The 22,616-nt window shown below is 36.7% G+C and overlaps 1 protein-coding gene across 3 annotated transcripts in view; it reads right to left on the bottom strand.

The window, feature by feature from the left end:
• Window positions 1-14,438, bottom strand: part of FANCL (FA complementation group L) — a 79,741-nt gene extending 65,303 nt beyond the window's left edge. For all 3 annotated transcript variants that reach the window (XM_043989834.1, XM_043989835.1, XM_043989836.1), the window contains exon 1: window positions 14,285-14,438. In XM_043989834.1, the coding sequence (XP_043845769.1) occupies window positions 14,285-14,380 (96 nt within the window). In that variant the 5' untranslated portion in view covers window positions 14,381-14,438. The remainder of the gene's footprint in view (window positions 1-14,284) is intronic.
• Window positions 14,439-22,616: the final 8,178 nt, after the last annotated feature.

The following is a 22,616-nucleotide window of genomic DNA, read 5'->3' as shown; positions in this document are numbered from 1 at the left end:
TCCTTAAATGGTTGAGGATATAGGAGAAGAACTCAGTTGTCCACCTTACAACCTCTCTGATCAGAAAGTGGGAAAGGCACCAGGGGCAGGAAGTACTGAGAAAGTTTGAGTTTCAGAGTTGATGCCATCTTGAAGAAATAATCAGTTCTGGAGATTAAATAAAGCCCAGGAGAGCATTCTGGTAGCCACTGATAAGAATAAAGTGCCTATATACACCAAGATATTTCTAGCAGCACTTTTTGTAATAGCAAAGAATTAGAAATAAAGTAGATGCCACTGAGGCATCTAGGCAGATGGATAGCTAGGTGGTTCAGTGGATAGAGCACCAAGCTTAAAGTCAGAAAGATTCAAGTTCAAATCTGGTCTCAGGCACATAATACCTGTGTGACCTTGGACAAGTCACTTAACCCCTATTTGCCTCAGTTTCTCATCTGTAAAATGGGGACACACTAGAGAAAGAAAAGAAAATAGAAAACATCTCCAGTATTTTTGCCAAGAAAATTCCATGGACAAAAGTCCAGGAAGTCATGGAGGGTTAGACACAACTGAACAAAAAAAAAAAAATCCATTAATTGGGGAAAGGCTAAACAAATTTTGGTACATGAATGCAGTGCTGTAAGAAATGATGTGTGTGATCTACACAAAAAAACATGGAAGGATCTACATGAACAGATGCACAGTGAAGTGAGCAAAGTCAAGAAAACAACATATACAAAGACTACAACAATATAAATGGAAAGAACCACACCCACATACAAATAAAAAATGAATGTTACAAAATTTTAAAGAACAAGCAGACATTCCCAATCTGTTCCTTTGAGCACGTTTTTAATCTTTTTAATGTACTGAGCAGTTGTGCTGATTTTTCCCCTCTTCTTTTTGTTTTCTTCTTTATGGTCTTTTAAAAAATATTATTTGTTATATAGGATAACTTACTGGGAAGGGGAAGGAGAGCAGGAGGATTGCTAGGGAATACTGTGATAATGCACCAAAGACATTAATAAAAACTCTTTTAAACAAGCTTTAGAAAATTGAATTCAATTTTTTAAAAATAATATCAACATACTTTATCTTTTGATACCATAAATATACACAATTTCTTCTCTGGTAGGAAGTACCAAAAACTTTTATGCAGATTTTCCAGATGGTGGCCTTGAACTCTAACCCCTGCAATGTGGAAGGGATAACTGTACTCCAATTTCTCCATTCTGGCTCCAGGGTATATACAAACCAATGTGAACCATGGGCCAAGAGGAAGAGCAGCTTTGCTTTTTTTTTTTTTAAACATTTTTATTTAAAGCTTTGAGTTTCAAATTCTATTCTTGCCTCCTCTCTCTCCTCCTTGAGGCAGTAAGCAATCAAATATAGGTTATAAATGTGCAATTATGGGGGCAGCTAGGTGGCACAGTGGATAAAACACCAGCCCTGGAGTCAGGAGTATCTGAGTTCAAATCTGGCCTCAGACACTTAACACTTCCTAGCTGTGTGACCCTGGACAAGTCACTTAATGCCAACTGCCTCACTAAAAAAATAAATAAATAAATAAAAACAAAAACAAATGTGCAATTATGTGAAATGTTTCCAAATTAGTCATTTTGTATAAGAAGATATGAATAAAAGAAAATGAAAGAAAGAAAGTAAAAAATAGCATACTTCACTCTGTTCCATCAATATCAGTCCTTTCTTTGGAGGTGGATAGTATGTTTCATCAATAGTCCTTTGCGGGGCAGCTAGGTGGCACAGTGGATAAAGCACCAGCCCTGGATTCAGGAGGACCTGAGTTTAAATCTGGCCTCAGACACTTGACACTAGCTATGTGGCTCTGGGCAAGTCACTTAACTCTCATTGCCCTGAAAATAATAATAATAATAATAATAATAATAATAATAATAATAATAATAATAATAACAATAATAATAATAATAGTCCTTTGGGATTGTATTGGATCACTGTATTGTTCTTTCTTTCTTTCTTTTTTTTTTTTGGTGGGGCAATGAGAGTTAAGTGATTTGCCCAGGGTCACACAGCTAGTAAGCATCAAGCATCTGAGGCCAGATTTGAACTCAGGTCCTCCTGAATCCAGGGCTTATGCTTTATTCACTGTGCCACCTAGCTGCCCCAGATCATTGTATTGTTGAGAATAGTCAAGTCATCCACAGTTCTTCATTAAATAATATTGCCATTTCTGTGCACAATGTTCTCTTGGTTCTGCTCACTTCACTATACATCATTTCATACATGTCATTCCAGGCCTTTCTGAAGTCATCCTGCTTGTCATTTCTTATAGTACAATAATATTCCATCATCATCATACACCACAGTTTGTTTAGCCATTCCCCAATTGATGGGCATTCCTTTGATTTCCAATTCTTAACCTCCACAAAAAAAGCTGCTATAAATATTTTTGTACAAATAGGTCCTTTTCTCTTTTGGGGGATATCTTTGGGATATAAACCTAGCAGTGCTATTGCTGGATCAAAGGGTATACACAGTTCTATAGCCCTTTGGGCATAGTTCCAAATTGCTCTCTAGAATGGTTGGATCTTTTCACAACTCCAACAGTGGATTAGAGTCCCAGCTTTCCCACATCCCCTTCAACATCCAACATTTTCCTTTGTTGTCATATGGGCCATTCTGATAGGTATGAGGTAGTTAAATTCAATTTTAAAGGCATTTAAAAAAAATAACTGTATGACAAGGAAAATATCCCAATTGACCTTTATGACATTTTAAAAAAATAATTATTTAGGTAAATTATTTGAAAAACCATCCTTTGGAGTTTTCAAAGTTTTAAAATGAACAGGAAAATAAAATGTATTCAAATATAATTTACATCATAAATAAAACACTCAAAAGTCAGAAGTAACAAAATAAAATTATAAATCACTGCTCCTTCCTTTCTCTGGAACATAAAAGTTCACATTATCTCAAAGTACAATATTATATTTCTTGCTATTTGGCTGCTTATGATCTTAGAGACTTTTTAAAAAGGCAATGTTTGTCAGAATTTTCCCATTCTCATTAGGAAGTAGTATCACAGACGCTCTAAGATACAGTGGTGTTTATTTTTAACAAGAAACATACCCGCAGTCACAGGAAATACAAGGAAATGGCTAACATCAATCTAAGGAAGAAATTAAAGGAGGGTTATTTCTCATGGGAAACTAATTCATCAAAAAAGTAAATTCCTTTTAGAAAAAGCAGTTTCTTTTAATACACTATGCCAAAAGATGACACCATAAAATAGAAATACATAGGCAAGCTTCATATTTTCAATGTGCAAGCTAGTTTTAAGGGAGAAATATAAAATATTCTTAGTTATGTAAACCAAACATGCAACTGACAGCAGATTTATAAGAAATATTCACTGATGCTTCAGACCACTATTATACCAACATCATTCAACAATCTCTCTCCTCTTTTGAAGTTCAAAGCATGATACTATTACGTTCTCTCTATTACCACTACAATACAGTCTACGAACCTCAAGTATGTTTGACAAACATCATTATTTCACTACCTCACTCACAGTCTTTCCATCTCTTCTCCTGCCATCATTCCAAGTTGCAACAGCATCTGGGCTGATGAACCTTCTAATAGCTTCTTTTTTCAATTCCAAGGTGGTCAAGCACTTATTAAGCACTTACTATTTGCAAGTCATAAAGACTCCAGACTTCAGCTTATTGGTGTAAGGAAGGAAGGAATAAGGAATAAACATTTATATAGCATCTACTATGTACTAGGCACTATGCTAAACACTTTAAAAATATTATCTCAGTTGATATTCATAACAACCCTTCAAGGTAGGCACTGTTACTCCCATTTTAAAGTTAAGGAAACTGAGGCAAACAGAGATCAAGTGATTACTGCACCTCCTAGCTGCCTCAGGACAGATGAGTAAAAGAAATTAGATTTATACCAATACCTCACACCTTATACAAAATGAGTTTGTGACCTAGTTATAAAAGGTCAGATCATAATCAAATCAGAGAAACCTAGAAAAATTTCTTAGCAGATGTAAGAATAAAAGAAAAGTTCATGACTATAAGTAGGAATAGAGAGGCTCACAGAAAATAAAATAGACTGTATATTAATATCAATATTATTAAATATGGTTAATTAATAGTATTCAATTATTAATATTAATATTAAAAGGTTTTACACAAACAAATCTAAAAAAGTTAAGATTAAAAGAAAAAACCTTTGCACCAAATTTCTCTGATAAAGGTCACATTTGTAAGATACATAAGGAAACTGATTCAAATTTATTAGAGAAAGAACTATTCCCCAATTGATAAATGGCCTAAGGAGATGGATACATAGTTCTCAAAGGAAGAAACCCAGGCTATCTATAGTGATATGAAAGAATACTCCAAATCACTAATTAGAGAAATGCAAATTAATGCAGTTCTCGTTTTCCATCTCATGCTGATCAGAAAGGCAAAGATGACAAAAAAGGAAAATGATAAATATTGAAGGAGCTGTGAGAAATAAGGCCTATTGTTTACACAGTTGGAAAGCAATCTGGAATCATACACATAAAGTTACTAAGTAGTGTATTGCTCTTGGGTATAGGTCTAGCAGTACATGCTCTGTTCTTTTTAGGTGTATATCCAAAAGGAAGCAGAAAAAGAGAAAAGGTCCTATATGTACAAAAATATTTATAGCAGTTCTTTTTGTGGTGGCAAAAAACTGGAAACTAAGGGGATGCCCATCAGTTGAGGAATGTCTGAATAAGGCTGTGGTATATGAGTGTGATTGTGCTGTAAGAAATAAGGAAGCAGACGATTTCAAGAGACATATAAAGTCTTATAAGATCTGATGCAGAGTGAAGTAGGCAGAACCAGAAGAACAACTTTTACTATGACATCACTATTATAAAATGAACAATTTGATAAGCATAGCACTGATCAACCAACAAGCATATATTAATCTATGCCAGGCACTGTGTTGTGAAGGGAATACAGAGAAAGGCAAAAATGTGGTACCTAAGCACAAGAAGTTCGTATTCTAATGGGAAGGGAAAATGCAAACAACTCTAGACATATAACCTATATAGAGTGTAAACAGGAAGTAATCCCACAGGGAAAGCTCATTAAAAATGCTAAACAGCAGAAAGTCAAGAACACATCCCTGAAACACTCCATCAGAGATGTCCTTTCAAGTTAACAAACTATTAATAACTATTCTTTGGATCCGGCCACTCAACCTGTTCTGAATATATCAAACTATTCTATCTCCTAGGCAAGCATAGAAAGAGAGCCTTTATCAAATATTTGCTAAAATTAAGGTAACTATGTGTCTACAGAATTCTCCTGCTTACCAGTCCTATAACCTTGTCAAAAAAAAAAAAAGAAAAAAAGAAAATAAAGTTAATCTGGGATGTCCTGTTTTCGATGAATCCTTGGTAGCACTTGATATCACTGTTTCTCCTTCTAGATGATCACAGTCCTTTTCATGCCAGGTAATTGAAGTTAATTTTGCTGGCCTTAATTTTTCAGATCCCATCATCTTTCTTTTTCTTGTGCAGATCTCATTATCTTCCTTTTAATTTTTTTTTTACATTGAGACATTTGCCCTTCTCCAGACCTCCTAATTCTTCAAACTCTCACTCTCTCTCCCCTACCCCAAATCTGTGATTTCGATAGCAAAGAGAACTCTCTCTAAGATTTTTCAAAGTATCTCCCATAATCCATGATCTTCAAAGACCACTGAAAGCAGCTCATATGCTAGTTCTTTCAGCATCCTGGAATATGGTTCATTTGGGTCTGCTGACCTGAAGTCATTAGGACAGCTTAGTGCTCTAATGGACAACTGTTAGCCATTTTTCTTCTGTCCTTTTCAGTCCAATGGTCTGGAAATAAAATATAAACGAAACAAAAATTGAGTAGTTCTACCTTCTCTCAGTTATCATTGATCTGTGTTCACTCTGAGCAATGTTCCATTTCCCCCCCAATATAATTAAAATTTGAAAAACAATCACTTGTTAGTGTGCCCTGCTAACTGACTCAGGTTATTCTTAGTTCTAGGGCCACCTGCACTATTCATAAATGACTATGTCACATATCCGTATTCATTCTTGCTTGCTTCTTCTGAACCTGTCTTCTAAAAATCTAATTTGGTTCACAAGTTCCCTCTGATCAAAATTTCTTCTCTTATGGTCCTCAGAATTTGATTTTTGAGAGTTCCCATCTCTACTAGACTATAAAGAATTTTAGTTCCTCTTCTTCCTCCATCTTTTTAAAGACGAATTTGATGATGATGGTGGTGGTGATGATGATAATGATGATATAGACAAGCTAAGAAGCTTTGTGTGAGACTAAAAGGTTGACTGTCATCTTTGAGAAAATCCAGAAAAACATTTTGAGAGAACAGTTTTTTGTGGAGAACAGTATGTAACAATAGAAAAAATACTGGCCCTAGACCCTGAGGATCTGGATTTAAATCTAGCCTTTGACACTTATTACCACCTCTGTTGAGCAAGGACAAATCACTCCAAGACAAGAGGTAGGGCTCTGGTATGTTTGTTTCAGAGTGCCTATGACGTGTTGTTCTGAGTACGCAGTACATACCCACAACCATTTGTGTTGATTCTCCATCCAAAATATTTCTAGTATTCATCTAATATTCCCTCTGACACCATTCTAATTTAGGCCCACAATACCTTTTGCTTAGTCTTATTATTCAAGTCTATTAGTCTTCATCTTATTCGTCTAGGCTATTAGCTTAGACTTAAAAGTCTAATACCTAGTTTATTTTCTTCTCCACTCTCTACCACTTCAATCTATCCTAAAAACGGCTGACATACTAATTTCCTAAACCACAGTTCCTATTAAGTCTTTACCCTACTCTAAAAGCTTTAATTGCTCTCTACGGAACTCCCCCACCCCCTGAATAAAGTGAAAACTCTTTAATTTATTATTTCAGGCATTTAATAATATGTCCCCAATCTTTACCTTTCTGATTTTATTTCCTACTACTTTCTTTCAAGGATATGACCAAATTAAATTAGTCACCTTTCTGAATTCCTTCTTGTGATTTTCCCTTTATGTTTGTTCCGTGAACTTAAAATGTCCTCCTCCACCATCTGAACCATCCTTGAAATTCCCCAGTACAAGCTCTTTTCCTAGTGTCTTTCTTGATCTTCTCCCACCTAAGCCAGAAGTACACCCTACACATAGCCTTGTATACAGTGGCATTCAAAAATATGTTGAATTAAATTAATCATCATGAATTTAATTGTTCTGCCTCTTCTGTAGATTATTACTAGAAATGTTATCACTAACTCCTTAAAGCATTTATCTGGGGGCAGCTAGGTGGCGCAGTGCATAGAGCACCGGCCCTGGAGTCAGGAGTACCTGAGTTCAAATCTGGCCTCAGACACTTAACACTTACTAGCTGTGTGACCCTGGGCAAGTCACTTAACCCCAACTGCCTAACTAAAAAAAAAAAAAAAAGCATTTGTATGAATATTTACTATCTATCAACACATGAAAATAAATCTCTATCTCCTCTCTCTTCTCTTTTCCTCCACCCAAAAAAAATGTCATAGTGCAGTTTTAAGTTTTCACAGCCTAAAACTTCACTAAGATTTTGGGGACACTATATATAAAACTCTGTCGATAGACTAGACATATCATATAGCTGTATAAGCTTTGTTTAGATGTGTTTGACAGGAAGAGAAAGTAGGGGTGCAGTTGGGGGTGGGTGGGAACCATTCTCTAAAAAATGAAATCAGAGTTATACTTTCTTGAGGAAATGAATCAGTAAGCAGTTTAAGCAGGATAAAAAAGATGAAATTTGAGCAAAGAAAAAGACAAACAGTAATATAATCTTTTACTTCAACAGTATTAAATGAAAAATAAGAGTAAAAAAATTCTCCAAAAACAATTAATATAAGTTCACTTTACCAGATGGAAATTTTGAAAAATCTCCCTTAAAGCAGTTTTTAAAATAGTGGAACACAATTAAATATACCCTATAACCTTTACTTTCATAGTAATATTATAGCACTTTTATTACATTTAAATGGCCTTTAAAAAAATGAAACAAAATGTACTTCTGACCTTTTTAAAAGGTCAAATAACAAGGATTCACTATTTCATTAAAGTACTAAGAGGTATTATGTAGTAACTTTAACCTAACTTTATAGACATATACTACACATACAGATAAGAACAATCAGGAATTAGAGAGCTCATTGAAAATTAGTAAAACTATGATACTACAACAGTTTGTTCCATTACTTGAAAGAAAGAAGATCTCAAGTATTTAAAGTGGGCAACCAAGCCTGCAACTAACTTTTAACCCAAGAAAATTCTCAGAAGTTGGTTCTTCTCTATGTTTCAAGGCGTCACAAATTTGTATTCTGCTAAGTAAGAACTCACTCTTTTTGGTCAGTAAGTAGGCTTATGCTCTTCCCTATCCAATTCACTTAGCAACATTGATATCTATAATAATAATCCCTCTAAAATCAGCATTTATAATAATAATCCCTCTAACGCCCTGGTCCCTCCCTTCCTTAACTTCCTTACCTCCATTCCTTATACCCACCTGCTTGGTGTGGTTATACTCTAGACCCTAGCTTCTTAAACTGTGGGGTCATGACCCCATATAGGGTTGTGTAACTAAATGTGGGGGTAGCAAAAAATTTGGCAAGAGTAAAAGGTTATATATACCTATTTTATATACCTATATGTCTGGAGTTGGGTAAAAATTCCTCAGGTGAAAAGGGGTCACAAGTGGAAAAAGTTTAAGTAGCCCTGATTTAGACTTCATTATCACTCAAAAACGTTCAATTCTGGGCACCATAGTTTAGGAAAGACATTAGTTGAAGAATACCCAAAGGAGGGCAACCTGAATAGTAAAAGGCTTAGAGTCCAAGTTTTATGAGACTCAATTCAAAGAGAAAGCTTAGAGGGACATGGGAGCCATCTGCAAGGACTTGAATGACTGTCATATGGAAAGTCAACTAGACTTGTTCTTGTTGGTCCCAAGAAGGCAGAAATAGCAGATATAGTAGGTGAAAGGTACAGACTCAAAAGAGAATTTGGATATAAGCCTTCTAACAATTAGAAGAAGGCAAAAGCAGAAGGGGATGCCTAGGGAGGTAGTGGGTGTTTCCTTCTTCCCCCACAAGTGGATGGATGTATAGGATGTATTGTAGTGGGAATTCTTTTTTTTTTTTTTTTGTCATTAATTAGATTAGATGAGGACCAAGGTTCTTTCTAATTGAAAAATCTGTGATTCTGTGATATAAAGTCCAACATTTCCCTTCTAGACTATAACTTCCTACCTTACCATTTCTCTCATTCTATCACTACCCCCTGAATTTATTCTTTGCTACATAAGAATAATTTTTAATCTATGAGTACACACCAGAATTATGGCTGTGGCCAAAATCCCAAGAAAATGCCATCAGGATTAATACTGTTAGGTTTTATGGAGGTGAGGGGTTGTATTTATAAAGAACATCCTATGTGGAAGAGATCTCACAGGTCATCCAGTTAAACCCATGCTTGAGCAGGGATTCCCTCTCTACATTATCTGGAACAAGACATAATGGGAAGTATTAACTTAATTGCTCCTGCTAGCCTTCAGTGTCCAAAATCTTTCTATAAAACAAATGAAATGGTGGGCATTACCACCTTTCCACAAATTCTACATGTTTTGATAAAAATGAGTCAAGATCCATTTAAAGAGATAATTTATTTCTTAAATTTTCAGAGTATTATGTAGAAAAATTGGTGATAGGTGATATATGAATGTAATGGGATATTTTTTTCACCATAAGAAACAACAAAAGATGAAAAATTCAGAGAGGCATGGGAGGTCACATTGATGCAGTGTGAAACAGAATCAGGAAAACAACATACACAATGAAAACAGAATCAGAAAGAACAATAAAATGAAATTCAGTGCTATATCATTTAGGTTGAGCAAGCTTGGTCCTTCCTAGAGCACAGATGAAGAAAATGCCTCTTTCTCCCTTCTGTGCAGAGTGGGGGAGGGGCTAAGTCTGTGGAATATCGAATATTCTGCCAGACACAGATGATGTGTTGGTTGGTTTTACTATACTGCTTCTCTACCCACCCCCACCCCAATCCTGCTCTCTTTCTTTTTTAATCTTTGTCAAGTCAAAAAGTATTTAGTAAGTACCTATTTATTGTACCAGGCACTATGCTAAGAGCTGAGAAAAACTGTTCACAAAAGAACATGATGTAAAAATAAAAAACATCAATAATGATGAGAATTTTTTAAAAAGGAAAATAGGTGATAGGATTCAAGATACTAGATTTGAAAGGGACCTTAGAGATCATCTCATTTAACCCTTTCATGTTATGGAGGAGGAATCTGAAGAACAGAGAGGTTAAGTAAATTCTTCAAAAGCAGTTTCACTCTACATGTATTAAGAACTTTGGGGACCCTAAAAATCCATTTTGTAAACCTTCACTACTCATGACAATAAAATGGAATTGATATTGTACAGTATAGGATGACATGTTTATTGATCCCTGAGTGGTCTTCCTACTACCACCATGATGTGTCACACATAATACATAATATATTATTTAGTCACAAGAAAGATCCTAGAATACAGAACCTGAAGTGACCTTAGAGATCATTGAATTTAACACCTTCATCACAAATATGAGGAAACTGAGAACTAGAGAGATGAAGTGGCTTTGCCCCAGGTCACACTGGCAGTAAAGGTAAGACTTTGTATTCAAACACAAGTCTTCTGAGTCCAGATACAATTCTCTCTGGTCTGATGCCATCCTTATAAGAATAAGCAGAATATTCTGTACTTTTTTTTTTGGGTGGGGCAATGAGGGTTAAGTGACTTGCCCAGGGTCACACAGCTAGTAAGTGTCAAGTGTCTGAGACAGGATTTGAACTCAGGTCCTCCTGATTCCAGGGCTGGTAAGCATAATATTCTGACAGGTCATAACCCCCCTCTCCTCCTACTCTTACACCTAGTAACATCAAGTGAAAATGCCATTGAGTAAAATAAGCATCATTTATTACCTACAATCTCTTAACTGCTAATCCCAATGACTATTTCTCCCTTCTTATCCTTTTTTTTTTTTGGTGGGGCAATGAGGATTAAGTGACTTGCCCAGGGTCACACATCTAGTAAGTGTCAAATGTCTGAGGCTGGATTTGAACTCAGGTCCTCCTGAATCCAGGGCCGGTGCTTTATCCACTGAGCCACCTAGCTGCCCCTCCTTCTTATCCTTCTTGACCATACCCTGCCCTCCTGGACACTCTTCTCTCTTCATGTCTTCAATACTTCAATACTCTACATGTATTCTTTTGGTCCTCCTACTTGTGTCTTGTTGACTGTTGTCATGCTACTACTGCCCACTGGGAGTAAGTGAACATCTGCCAAGGCTCCATCTTGAGTTTTCTTTCTTCTCCCTTGGTGATCTTATCAGTTCCCATGCTTCTATCATCATTCCTATATGGATGACCTCCAAATCCGTCTAGCCTTTATCTCACTTCTGAATTTCAGGCTGTCTCCTGAACACCTTCACCTGGATGTCCCACATGCATCTCAAACTCATCATATTCCACCACAAAACTGCCCCCTACTAATTTCTCCTCCCAATTTTCCCATTTTTATTGAGGGCATCACTATCCTTTCAGTGACCCAGGTTCAAAATGTGGAGTGCTCTGGATTCCTCTAATTCCTTCACTCATCCCCATGCAGTCAGTTGCTGAGGCTTATTGATCCTCTCTCCACATCTCTCACAGCTTCTATCCAAATTCACCCTTCTCATAGTCTCCTGCAGTACCTCCCTAACTCCAGCCCCTTTTCTCTGTCATCCATCCTCCACAGAGCAGTCAAACTGTTGTTCCTAACACAAAGACCTGACAGTGTCAACCCTACTTCAAAATCTTCAATGGCTTCCTATTGCTTCTAAAATAAACTATAAAATTCTCCACCTGCATTTAAAGTCTTTCTCAACGGGACTCCAGCCCACTTCTCCAGTCTTATTTCATGTTCTTCCTCCTTATGTCCTCTCCATCCCAGTCAAATGAGCCAGCTAGTCTTTCCTTGACACAGCAATTCATCCCGTCTTGGCACTTTGCCAAATGGTCTTCCAGGTGTGGAGCGTATCCTCTCCTCAGCTACATCTGTACAATGCCTCAATTCTTACACAAGGCCTTTCTGATCCACCTCAGTTATTCATAGTCTCTCTCTTGAAATTACTTTGTTTACAGTTTCTATGTTCTTACTCATGGACATATTGTAGCCTCCTCAGTACTTGTGGGCAGGGACTACTTCATTTGTGTTTGTAGTTTATTTAGTTATTCATTTGTTTATTTATCTCCAATACAGTATGTGTCTAAGATAGGGACTTACGTTTTTGTTGAATTGAAATAGTTATTTAGTGAAATATTTACTTAGGCATCATGGGAGATGGATGGCAAGTTTACAACTTAGGACAAAGAACATACACACAAATAACTATAATGCAAAGCAGTATACAATAAGCACCAGGAGATAGATAGTAACAAAGAGCTATCTACATTCAGAGAAAGAAGAGATCACTTCTCTCCAGCTCCAGTAAAGGGGGACAACAAACTAGAATGTAATGCCACTTCCAATTGCTAAAATTAGCATAAAGGCTTAACCTTTAGAGCAATCCTTTCTAGATAATGGAATTAGGTAAGATAGTTATAAATTATTAATTTATTATTAATAATAGCTCTTATTACTAAAATAATAGTTGTTATTTTATTTATTATTTTAAATTATTATTATAAAAGTGAGACTGGAAATGCACTTTACATACATTATATCATTTCATCTTAACATTCCTGTGAGGTATGTGCTATTATTATCCTAATTTTACATAAGTCAATAAAGCTATAAGATCCCTTAATAAAGCTATAAGCAAGAGTGGGTGAAAAGGGCGTGAATGCACCTTGGATTGAATTATATTATTTTATGTAACACTGGGGCAGTTAGGTGGTGCAGTAGAGTGTGCTAGACCTAGACTAAGATGGCCTAAATTCAAATGTGGCCTCAGACACTTACTAGCTATGTCACCTTGGGCAGGCCACTTAATCTTGTTTGCCTCAGTTTCTCATCTGTAAAATGAGCTGGAGAAGGAAATGGCAAACTGCTCCAGTATCTTTGCAAAGAAAACCCCAAGTGGGATCGTGAAAAGGTGGACACAAATGAATTAACAAATATATTTTAATAGCTCACATATGCATGACATTAAACATTATATATTCTCACTTGGTCCTCACAGCTATTATTATAATAACAGCATTTATAGTGTTTTAAAGCTTCCAAAGTGCTTTATATGCCATCTCTTTTGATCTACCAAGGAAGTAGGCAATATCCTAATTTTACAGATGAGGAAACTGAGGCACACAGAGGTTAAAAGCACTTGCCCCAAACTCCCACAGCTTAAGTGTCTGAAGCCCTATTTAGAACTCAGTTCTTCCTAACTCCAAGTTCCATACTTTATCTCATAGCACCTGGTTCACAGGGTTGCTGTAAGGATAAAAGATGTTTGTCAAGGGTTTAGCTCAATGCCTGGCACATAGTAGGCGCCTAATAAATGCTTGTTCATTTTAGCTGCTTAGTAAGCTCCTAGAGAGCAGGGGATTATTCCTTCATCCACTGATTCATTGTTGTGTTTGTCTTTGTAACCGTGTCAATGTCTGGTACATAGTAGGTGTGTGTTCCCTTTCCTAAACTAGAGAGCAGGAAACAGTTTGTGTTTGTCTTTGTAACCCCAGTGCTTAACATTTTTAATTAATAATGATGATGATGATTCCCATTTAATCCATAAAGAACCTGAGGCACAGGTTAAGTTACTTTTCTAGGACGAGAGGCTATCCAGACTGCAAGTCCAAGGTTCTCCACCCGCGGCTTTAAATAGCTTCTTTCCCTGCTTGAAAAGCAGCAGAAGCTGGCCGGGCTAGAGACAAAGTCTACCCGGAAAGAGGGAGGGAAGGGGCGTGGAGAAGGAGGCGGACCCGCCCTTTGGAACTTTCCTCTGGCTCTGACGTCACCTTCTTGCTCAGGCATCAAGCGCGCGCCTCAATCCAAGCTCTACAGTTCCCGCTGCAGCTGTGGCTGCCTCCTTGTCCTGGGGTCTCGACCACCCGCCACGGCCCGGTCACAAAAGGGAACTCTCCAACTTTTTAACGCCCCCCCGCACAAATTCAAGAGACCCTTTCTCCCCTACACATCCGACTTCATCGCCCTTTAGCCCCTCCACGTGTCCCGGGGACCGATTCCCAAAGAGGTGGGTACCTGAGCTGAGATGAATCCCTCGTAAATGGTTTTCTCCGGGTTCTGGGGAAGGAGAAGCGGGCACTGCCGCAGCAGTGCCGCCTCGGCCGCTGCCATGCCGGCTGGGTCCTGTCCGAGCTTTCAAGGAGTCGGCGGGACGTTTGAATGTTCTTTCCGCGCCCCACTCCCCGCACATGCGCAGTAGCTGCAGGCGAAGCCGCTCTTCCCACTGCCCGGCCGCTGCAGCCACTCTATCCTGGAGGATTGTGGAACAGGCAACCAAGGGGCATGGAGATTAGAGCTCGCCCGCTTCCTGTCCCAGACCTACTGTCAGTCATAACAGGTGGGCACCTTGGAGCTGAGGATGAAAACCCGCGGCCTCACTGAGCTATCTCAGGAGTTTGGTAGGGGAAGGCTGGTGATTTTATCCACTACTATAGATTCAATAATCATACAGCTAACTCCTAAATCTATGTATCTTACTCGATTTTCCCTCCTAACCGTGCTGTAGAGTAGTGGTGAGAAGCTCATAGAAATGAGGGGCCACTAAGCCGTGCATTAAGATCTCTATGTCCGAATAGTGATTTAGAAAACCCCATATTAACATTATCTTTGTTCTTTTGTATGTTTACTTACTTTAAAAAAGATATTTTCCAAATACAATTTAGTCTCGTTCTAGCTACTGTAACTCTGCGGTAATCATGGATTGAATAACTGGACCTAGTCAAGAATATTTGGCTTCATATCCCAATGTAAATACTTACTAACTGTGTGACCCTGGGCAAATCACTTAGCCTCTCCCTCAGTTTTCTTATGTGTAAAATGAGGAAATTGGACTCAATGGACTTTAATATGTCTTCCAGTACTAGATCTATGATCTCTGACCCAAGTTACCAACTGCCTATCAGTGAAAAGGAGCCTATGCTCTAAAGTTGGAGAAGCTGGATTTAGTACCTTCATGATGTTAGAAAAGTCAGTTAAAGCTCTTTTTCTTCATTTATTGAAGTAACCATGTGATTTTTATTTTTGTTTTTAACATTTCTACTATAGTTTTCTTTTTTTTTTGCGCAGGGCAATGAGCCTTAAGTGACTTGCCCAGGGTCACACAGCTAGTAGGCGTCAAGTGTCTGAGGCTGAATTTGAACTGAGGTCCTCCTGAATCCAGGGCAGGTGCTTTATCCACTGCTCCATCTAGCTGCCCCCTATAGTTTTCTAAATATTGACACAACCTTGAATTCCTAGTATAAATCCAACCTTGTTATAGCAAATAATATTTTTAGTTATTTTGTTCTATGCTGTTTGCTAATATTATTTAACATGTTTCTAACAAAATGAGAAAACATGGAAAGTTCTATATAATCCTTAATGTATATATGCTATTATTATCATCATTATTAAATAATTTTCTTTATCTGCTTCATCTCTATATTTGTATCATTTTCTTTTTCTACTTCAACTATTTGTATTGTAGAAAGAAGTTGTGAGGATCCCTTCTTTTTCTGTTTTAGAGCAGTTTTTGTAATACTGAAAGTAATTTTTCCCTGAATGTTTGATAATATTCACTTGTAAATCCATCTGGTCCTTTACTTTGGGAACTAATTTGTAGCTTATTCAATTTCTTTTTCTGATATTGGATTATTTAGTTTTCTGTTTCTTGTTCTGTAATTCTGGATATTTTATATTTCTTTTGTAAGATACTCCCCTTTTACAACAGTTTGGTTGCCTAAAGGTACAGAAAAAGAACACTCGTGAAAGGAACATTGTTAAAAATTAGCCTGTTAAAAAAACAGTCTCCAGCAATACAATGATCCAAGATAATTCCAAAGGACTCATGATAGAAAATGCTCTGCATGTGCAGGAAAAGAACTGTGAAATCTGAATGCAGACTGAACCATACTATTTTCACTTTTTTGTTGCTTTTTTCTTTCTTGAGGTTTTTCCCTTTTGTTCTGATTCTTCTTTCACAACATTACTAATGTGGGAATATGTTTTAACATGATTGTGCATTTATAACCTATATCAGATTGGTTGCTATCTTGTGGGGAGGAGGGAGCAAGAAAAATTTGGAATGCAAAATCTTATAAAACTGAATATTGAAAACTATCCTTACAGGTAACTGGAAAAAAATAAAATATTAAGATAGAAAAAAAAAGTTTCTCAGATAAAATATTGACGAGAGACACAGACTATTCCAAAGGCCAGAAAGAGAACTACTTCTCAGATGTCTATAAGAGAACTTGTTTGAAGACAGGTTTTAAGACAGATGCCAATGACTGAAATAATAATCAATGAAGGGCATTGTGGGCCATTGGATCTTTTGCATGTGACTGTCTAAAGGTTATTATATCTAAGAAATATAATCATAATAACAATATTAATAACCAGCATTTATATGGCACTTACTATGTGCCATACAACATGCTAAGTGCTTTATAATTTTTTTCTCATTTGGTCCTCACAACAACCCTGGGAAATAGGTAGTTATTATCTCCATTTTATAGATGGGCAAACTGAGGTAAACAAAGGTTAGGTGATTTGCCCAAGGTTACACAACTAGTAAATGTTTGAGGCCAAATTTGAACACAGATCTTTGTGACTTCTACTGTCACTTGTATAGCAAGTAAATCAATTAACTTTTTTTTTCCTTTAAAAAGATTATACAAAGATTTCTGGGGACATACCTGACAAAAAATTGAATCATTTAATTTCATGCCATAAGTTAGAGATAACTGCTTATGTGGAAGCACTGATTCAGGACATTAGAGGATGTAAGAAAAACAAGAAAAAGCTAGGGAATGAAGTAGGCAGAAGAAAAAGGAGAGTAAGCTGATCACAAGAGGAGTCATAAAAAGCCAAGGAAAGGGGGCAGCTAAGTGGCCCAGTGGATAAAGCGCCAGCCCTGGATTCAGGAGTACCTGAGTTCAAATCTGGCCTCAGACACTTACTAGCTGTGTGACCCTGGGCAAGTCACTTAACCCCCATTGCCCTGCTAAAATTAAAAAAAAAAAATTTAAAAACCCGGGAAAGAAGACATAGAAGGTGAAAAAATGAAGATTTGCTAGATGAGTCTGCAGTTGTTTTTCTGGGCACCTGCTAATTAGTAGAGAAGCACTGCTTAGCCCAACCTTGGCGAATAGCTGTGTCAGCTGAATGTACTCTTCAATTACAATGTTAATTGAAGATTTGAATCTTGCCCGTGTGCAAAGATAGAAGCATTATTACTCTTTGTACCATCTATAACCAGAGAGGGAAACTTCTCCAGGGTGCCTAGTTGCTCTCTATTACCCTCTGTGGTTTGAAGAGAAAAAAAAAAAAGGAAAAATAAACCTATTTCTCACCTGTTTTGCTGTAAATTTTGATTACTGGAGAAAAAGCTTTGCAAAGATGATCAAAGAATTCAGAATCCTATAGAGTGAGAAGCTAGTCGGGTTTGTTTTCATTGCCCAGAATGTCAAACTGAGTTTTATAGCTCTTTGGCTTAAGGGGATTGCCAGGGCATGTGGATTTCTTGTGTCCCTTTTTACATTGGAGGGATAGTGTAATCCAGGTTTATGGGTAGATTGTGGTATTTTGATTATTTCTGCTTTTACCTTATTGAGCAAATGTTATGCTTTCCTATTGCTTTTGCCTCGCTGTTTAATAATTGTTTTATGTTTGAGTCAGTAAGGATGCTGTGAGGAATTAATTTTTTGTAAGTAGGAATCGTACAAGTAGAGGCTCAGGAGCTACAGTGGTAGTAGTAAGAGTATGCCTAGCCTCCACCACCCCTGTCTCACCCCTTATATCATAATTAACCCTAGAAGAGCTTAAGATGTAGCTGTATGGACCCATTATACTATGATTAACTCTAAGAAAATTTAAAATGTAGCATCATGGCCTACCCCAATCTGGGAACCCCAGATCTGCCATATGAGTACATGTCATCTTTGGGAGAGGAGGGCAAGAGAGGAAGGGTTGTTTGCCTTACTAAAGCCAGCCTGCATGTTTAAATATTCATCAAGTTAATTTGTTAGCAATTTTATTAGAATTTAGTGAGGCAGATATTTTAATAATGTATTTATTATTTGTTCTAAATTTTGATTTCTCATTTTTATATTAATAAGTTGTTTCTTCTCTCCTTTAAAATTAGATTAGCTAAATAGTTCAGCTATTTTATTAGTTTTTCCAAGTAACAGCTACAGTTTTTTATCAATTAATGTTAGATTTTGTTTTGGTTTTGCTTTCAGTTTTGTTCTTCAATTTTAAGGATTTCTATATTTGTGTTTAGTCATTTGACTTGTTTTCTAATTGTTGGTTCCCCCCCCCCCCCCCCCCCCGCTTGCTCATTTCATTGATCTATTCTTTCCCTAATTTGTTGGGCTATGATCTTTTTTATTAAGAGTGCTTGAAAGACCTCTACTCCATTAAAAATATTTTCCTCCTGGTAGGATTAAATTCAGTCATGCAGGGCAAATTTTTTTTTAATTATTTATTATTATTATTTCCTGATTTTCTCTTCTTTAAAGTTCTTTTTGCCAAGTCGTGTTTGATCCTGATTTTTGTTCCTTGGTATTGGATTCTCCTTCCTTTCTTCCCCCCCTCTTTTTTTTTCCCCTTTGATCTAGAAACTCTGGATTTGGGCTGTGACATTCCTCAGAGTTTAGAGATATACATTTTACCCTTCTCCCACTTTGGTACAGTTCCTCATTATTTCATGCCTGAACAATAGTCTGCTGGTTTGTCTATCTGACTGACTGAGGTCTCTCTAACTCTGAGCATCTTAACTGGCTGTCTGTCATGTTTGGACTTTTCCTCCTCTTCTCAATCTCCTTACTTCCAAGGCTGCCTAAAAGTCTCAGCAAGAAGCCTTTCATAGTCCTTAATCTTAATGCCTTCTCTCTCAAATTATCTCCCGTTTATCTTGTTTGTACATGGTTGTATGCATATTGTCTCCTCCATTCCTTCTTGAGAGCAAGTATTATTTTGCTTTTCTTTGTATCTTCAAAATTTAGCACAGTGCTGCTTAAAAGTTGATCAAATTACACAGAGAAAGAGACAGCAAAACTATCACAGCTGGCTTTCAATGTGCCTTCTAGACTTAGACAAATCAAACAAAAAGATAGGCAAGAAGGAATTAAAAAAAAACTTTTTTTTTTTTTGCAGGGCAAAGAGGATTAAGTGACTTGCCCAGGGTCTTACAGCTAGTAAGTGTCAAGTAATAAAAAACTTTTAAAGAAAGGCTTTAAACTTATTTGAAGACTAACATAGTCCTTAAGAATTGGTAGGTCAAAGAATAAATCATAAAAACAATGGATACTTTCTCTTTTTTACTTAGGTCACCTAAAACATAATACATTCTTTACTAGTAAAACATAATAAATTCTTTACTGGCACCTCATTTTAACTCTGTGTGAATCATGTTTCAATCCATGTTTTGTATGTTCAGGTTTTTTCTTGTAAACAGTATATTGTTGGATTCTGCTTTCTAATCTATTGTGTGTTTTCCATTTTACGTGCAAGTTTACTCATTCATATTCACAGTTATGCCTGTTATTAATTGTGTATATCTCTCTCTGTCATAGAAGAGATGGAATTTTATCAATACTAGTAATTTATAATTAAAGTAATCTGCTTCTACTTCCTCCTCTCTTTCCTTGATGAGGATCCAACCACTGGTTTTTAGCACTTTCTTTTCTTTTAATCTCCCCTTCATGCACCTCCCTTTGAAATTGGAATTTGTTATACTTGTGACTGTTCTCTTCCAGATTGGATCTTCCCTCTCTCTGTGCCAATCTTTTCCATTCTTTAGTTTAACATATAACCCTAAATTTAGTGTGTATATAGCTGTGTTCAGTGATTTTTTGTGTAGTTCTTAAAAAATGAGTTAATGTAATGCCCATTCCCTCTACCTCTTCCTCTGTGTTTATATACTCTTCTTTCCATGCACCCTAATTATATAATATGTAGTAAGTTCTACCTCCTTCTTTTTCATTTTTCCCTAATATATACTTTTCATCCTCTCTTTTTTTCTCTTTTAAGACTATCAGAACAGAACAAAACTATCAGAAGGACTATTTTTGCTTGTCTTTACATGCCTAGTGCTTAGCACAGTGCCTGACACATAGTAGATACTTAATAAATAATTACTTAACTTGGTTTACTATGATCCTTGAAGATACTGGTATTTGGAAGTTACTCGTCTCTTCTTTCTTTGTTAGAATATAAATATTCCTAATTATTTAGAACTAAAAATTGCCAAATATATTTATCTTAAGGTTTTCTCCTGACTTCTGTGTTTGAAATTCAAAGTATCTGCTTAGCTCTAATCTTATAATCTGAAGTAAAAATCCTCTTCAAAGTCCTCTATTCCATTAAAGAGTCATTCTTCCCACATAGGATTATATTCAGTCTTTCAGGGTAAATTTTATTACATTCCATGATTTTTTCCTACTTTATAATGCTTTCTGCCAAGTCCTGCTTGATCCTGACTTTGTTTTCTTGGTACTTAAATTCTTTCTTTCTACCTGTATACAATATTTTCTTCTTTGATCTGGAAACTTTAGATTTTGCCTGTGACATTCCAGAGAGTTTTTATTTGGGAGTTTCTTTCAGAAGGTGACCAGTGGATTCTTCATATTTTTTTACTTTTTCTTCTGGTTCTAGTAAATATGTTCCGTTTTCATTTATAATTTCATGAATTCTAATATTTAGATGATTCTTCACTGTTCTCTGACCTGTTTCCAGGTTAGCTTTTTTTAGTGGTAAATGCTTTATATTTTCATGTATTATTTCATCTTTCTGATTTTGTTCTAATATTTCTTATAGTCACGGTCATTGATTTCTGTTTTGTCCATTCTGATTTTCAGGGAATCTTTTATTTGAATTACTTTTCTACCTTTTGTTCTAAGCTATTCATTCTCCTAATTCTTTCTTACAGAGTTCTTATTTTATTTATAACTACATTTAAAAAAATCTATACCTTCATTTCTTCCAGGTACTCTTGTCCTTCTTCCAGGTATTTCAACGTAGTTAGGGCTAAGTCCTTTTTATCTGAAGTTGTACTTGTTTTTGTAAAGTTACTAACACCTTCTGGGATTACCTCTTGGTAGTTTGTTGATCAATCATATTCCTTCATAAGTTTCAGAGACTTTGTTTTACTTATATCTCAAGCTCAGTTTCTGATTTGTATATTTATTTATTTTTTTTATTTTTGCAGGGCAATGAGGGTTAAGTGACTTGCCCGGGGTCACACAGCTGGTAAGTGTCAAGTGTCTGAGATTGGATTTGATCTCAGGTCCTCCTGAATCCAGGGCCGGAGCTTTAACCACTGCACCACCTAGCTGCCCCCCTGATTTGTATATGGATAATATGGATAGGCACTTCCCTGACCCACACTTGTGGATGGAGAGGTTAGGCCTTGTTTGGTCCCATCCTCAATTCCATGGGTTCCTGGCACAGGCTTCTACCTCCCATCATATATTTAGATTCAAAGTGCTGACAGGCTTCAGTGACCTTTATTAAAGCATCACTAGACTGTATGTAGGCTCCTCTGTGACTTTTCTTGATCCCATCTTAACTAGAAGTTCTACCTATTCCTTTTCTTCTTCTTCTTCTTCTTCTTCTTCTTCTTCTTCTTCTTCTTCTTCTTTTCTTCTTCTCTTCTTCTTCTTCTTCTTCTTCTTCTTCTTCTTCTTCTTCTTCTTCTTCTTCTTCTTCTTCTTCTTCTTCGTGAGGCAGTTGGGGTTAAATGACTTGCCCAGGGTCACACAGCTAGTAAGTGTCAAGTGTCTGAGGCCAAATTTGAACTCAGGTCCTCCTGAATCCAGGGCTGGTGCTCTATCCACTGTGCAACCTAACTGCCCCCCCCATTCCTTTTCTAACAATGAATGCATAAAAAGCATTGTAAGCCCTTTGGAAAGTGGGGCTTAAAAATAAAAAAGAGGATCCCTAAAAGTTTGCCCATCTCATCATCATCATGAGATGGATAGGTGACTCTGAGGATAAAGTGCTTAGCCTGCAGTCAGGAAGACCAGAGTTCAAATCCAGCCTCAGACATTTACTGACTTTATGACTTTGGGCAAGTCACTGAATCTCTGCCTCAGTTTCTTCAACTGTAAAATTTGGATAATAATAGCACCTTCCTCCCACAGTTATTGTGAGGATAAAATGAGATACTCTTTGTAAAGGACTTAGGTGCCTGGCACATAGTAGGAAATATATAAATGCTATCATCATCACCACCACTACCACCATCATCACCATCCAGCCTCGAAGTGCCAAGGATAATGTCATAGTAGGAAGCAAGGAAAGAAAATGGCAGGAACTGCTTTATCTAGCTCCTAGATATGTCTTTTAGCTGATAAAAGCATGAGGA

The sequence above is a fragment of the Dromiciops gliroides genome, chromosome 2 (genome assembly GCF_019393635.1).
Source record: "Dromiciops gliroides isolate mDroGli1 chromosome 2, mDroGli1.pri, whole genome shotgun sequence".
Classification (NCBI taxonomy): domain Eukaryota; kingdom Metazoa; phylum Chordata; class Mammalia; order Microbiotheria; family Microbiotheriidae; genus Dromiciops; species Dromiciops gliroides.
This window is presented reverse-complemented; position numbering and strand designations above follow the sequence as displayed.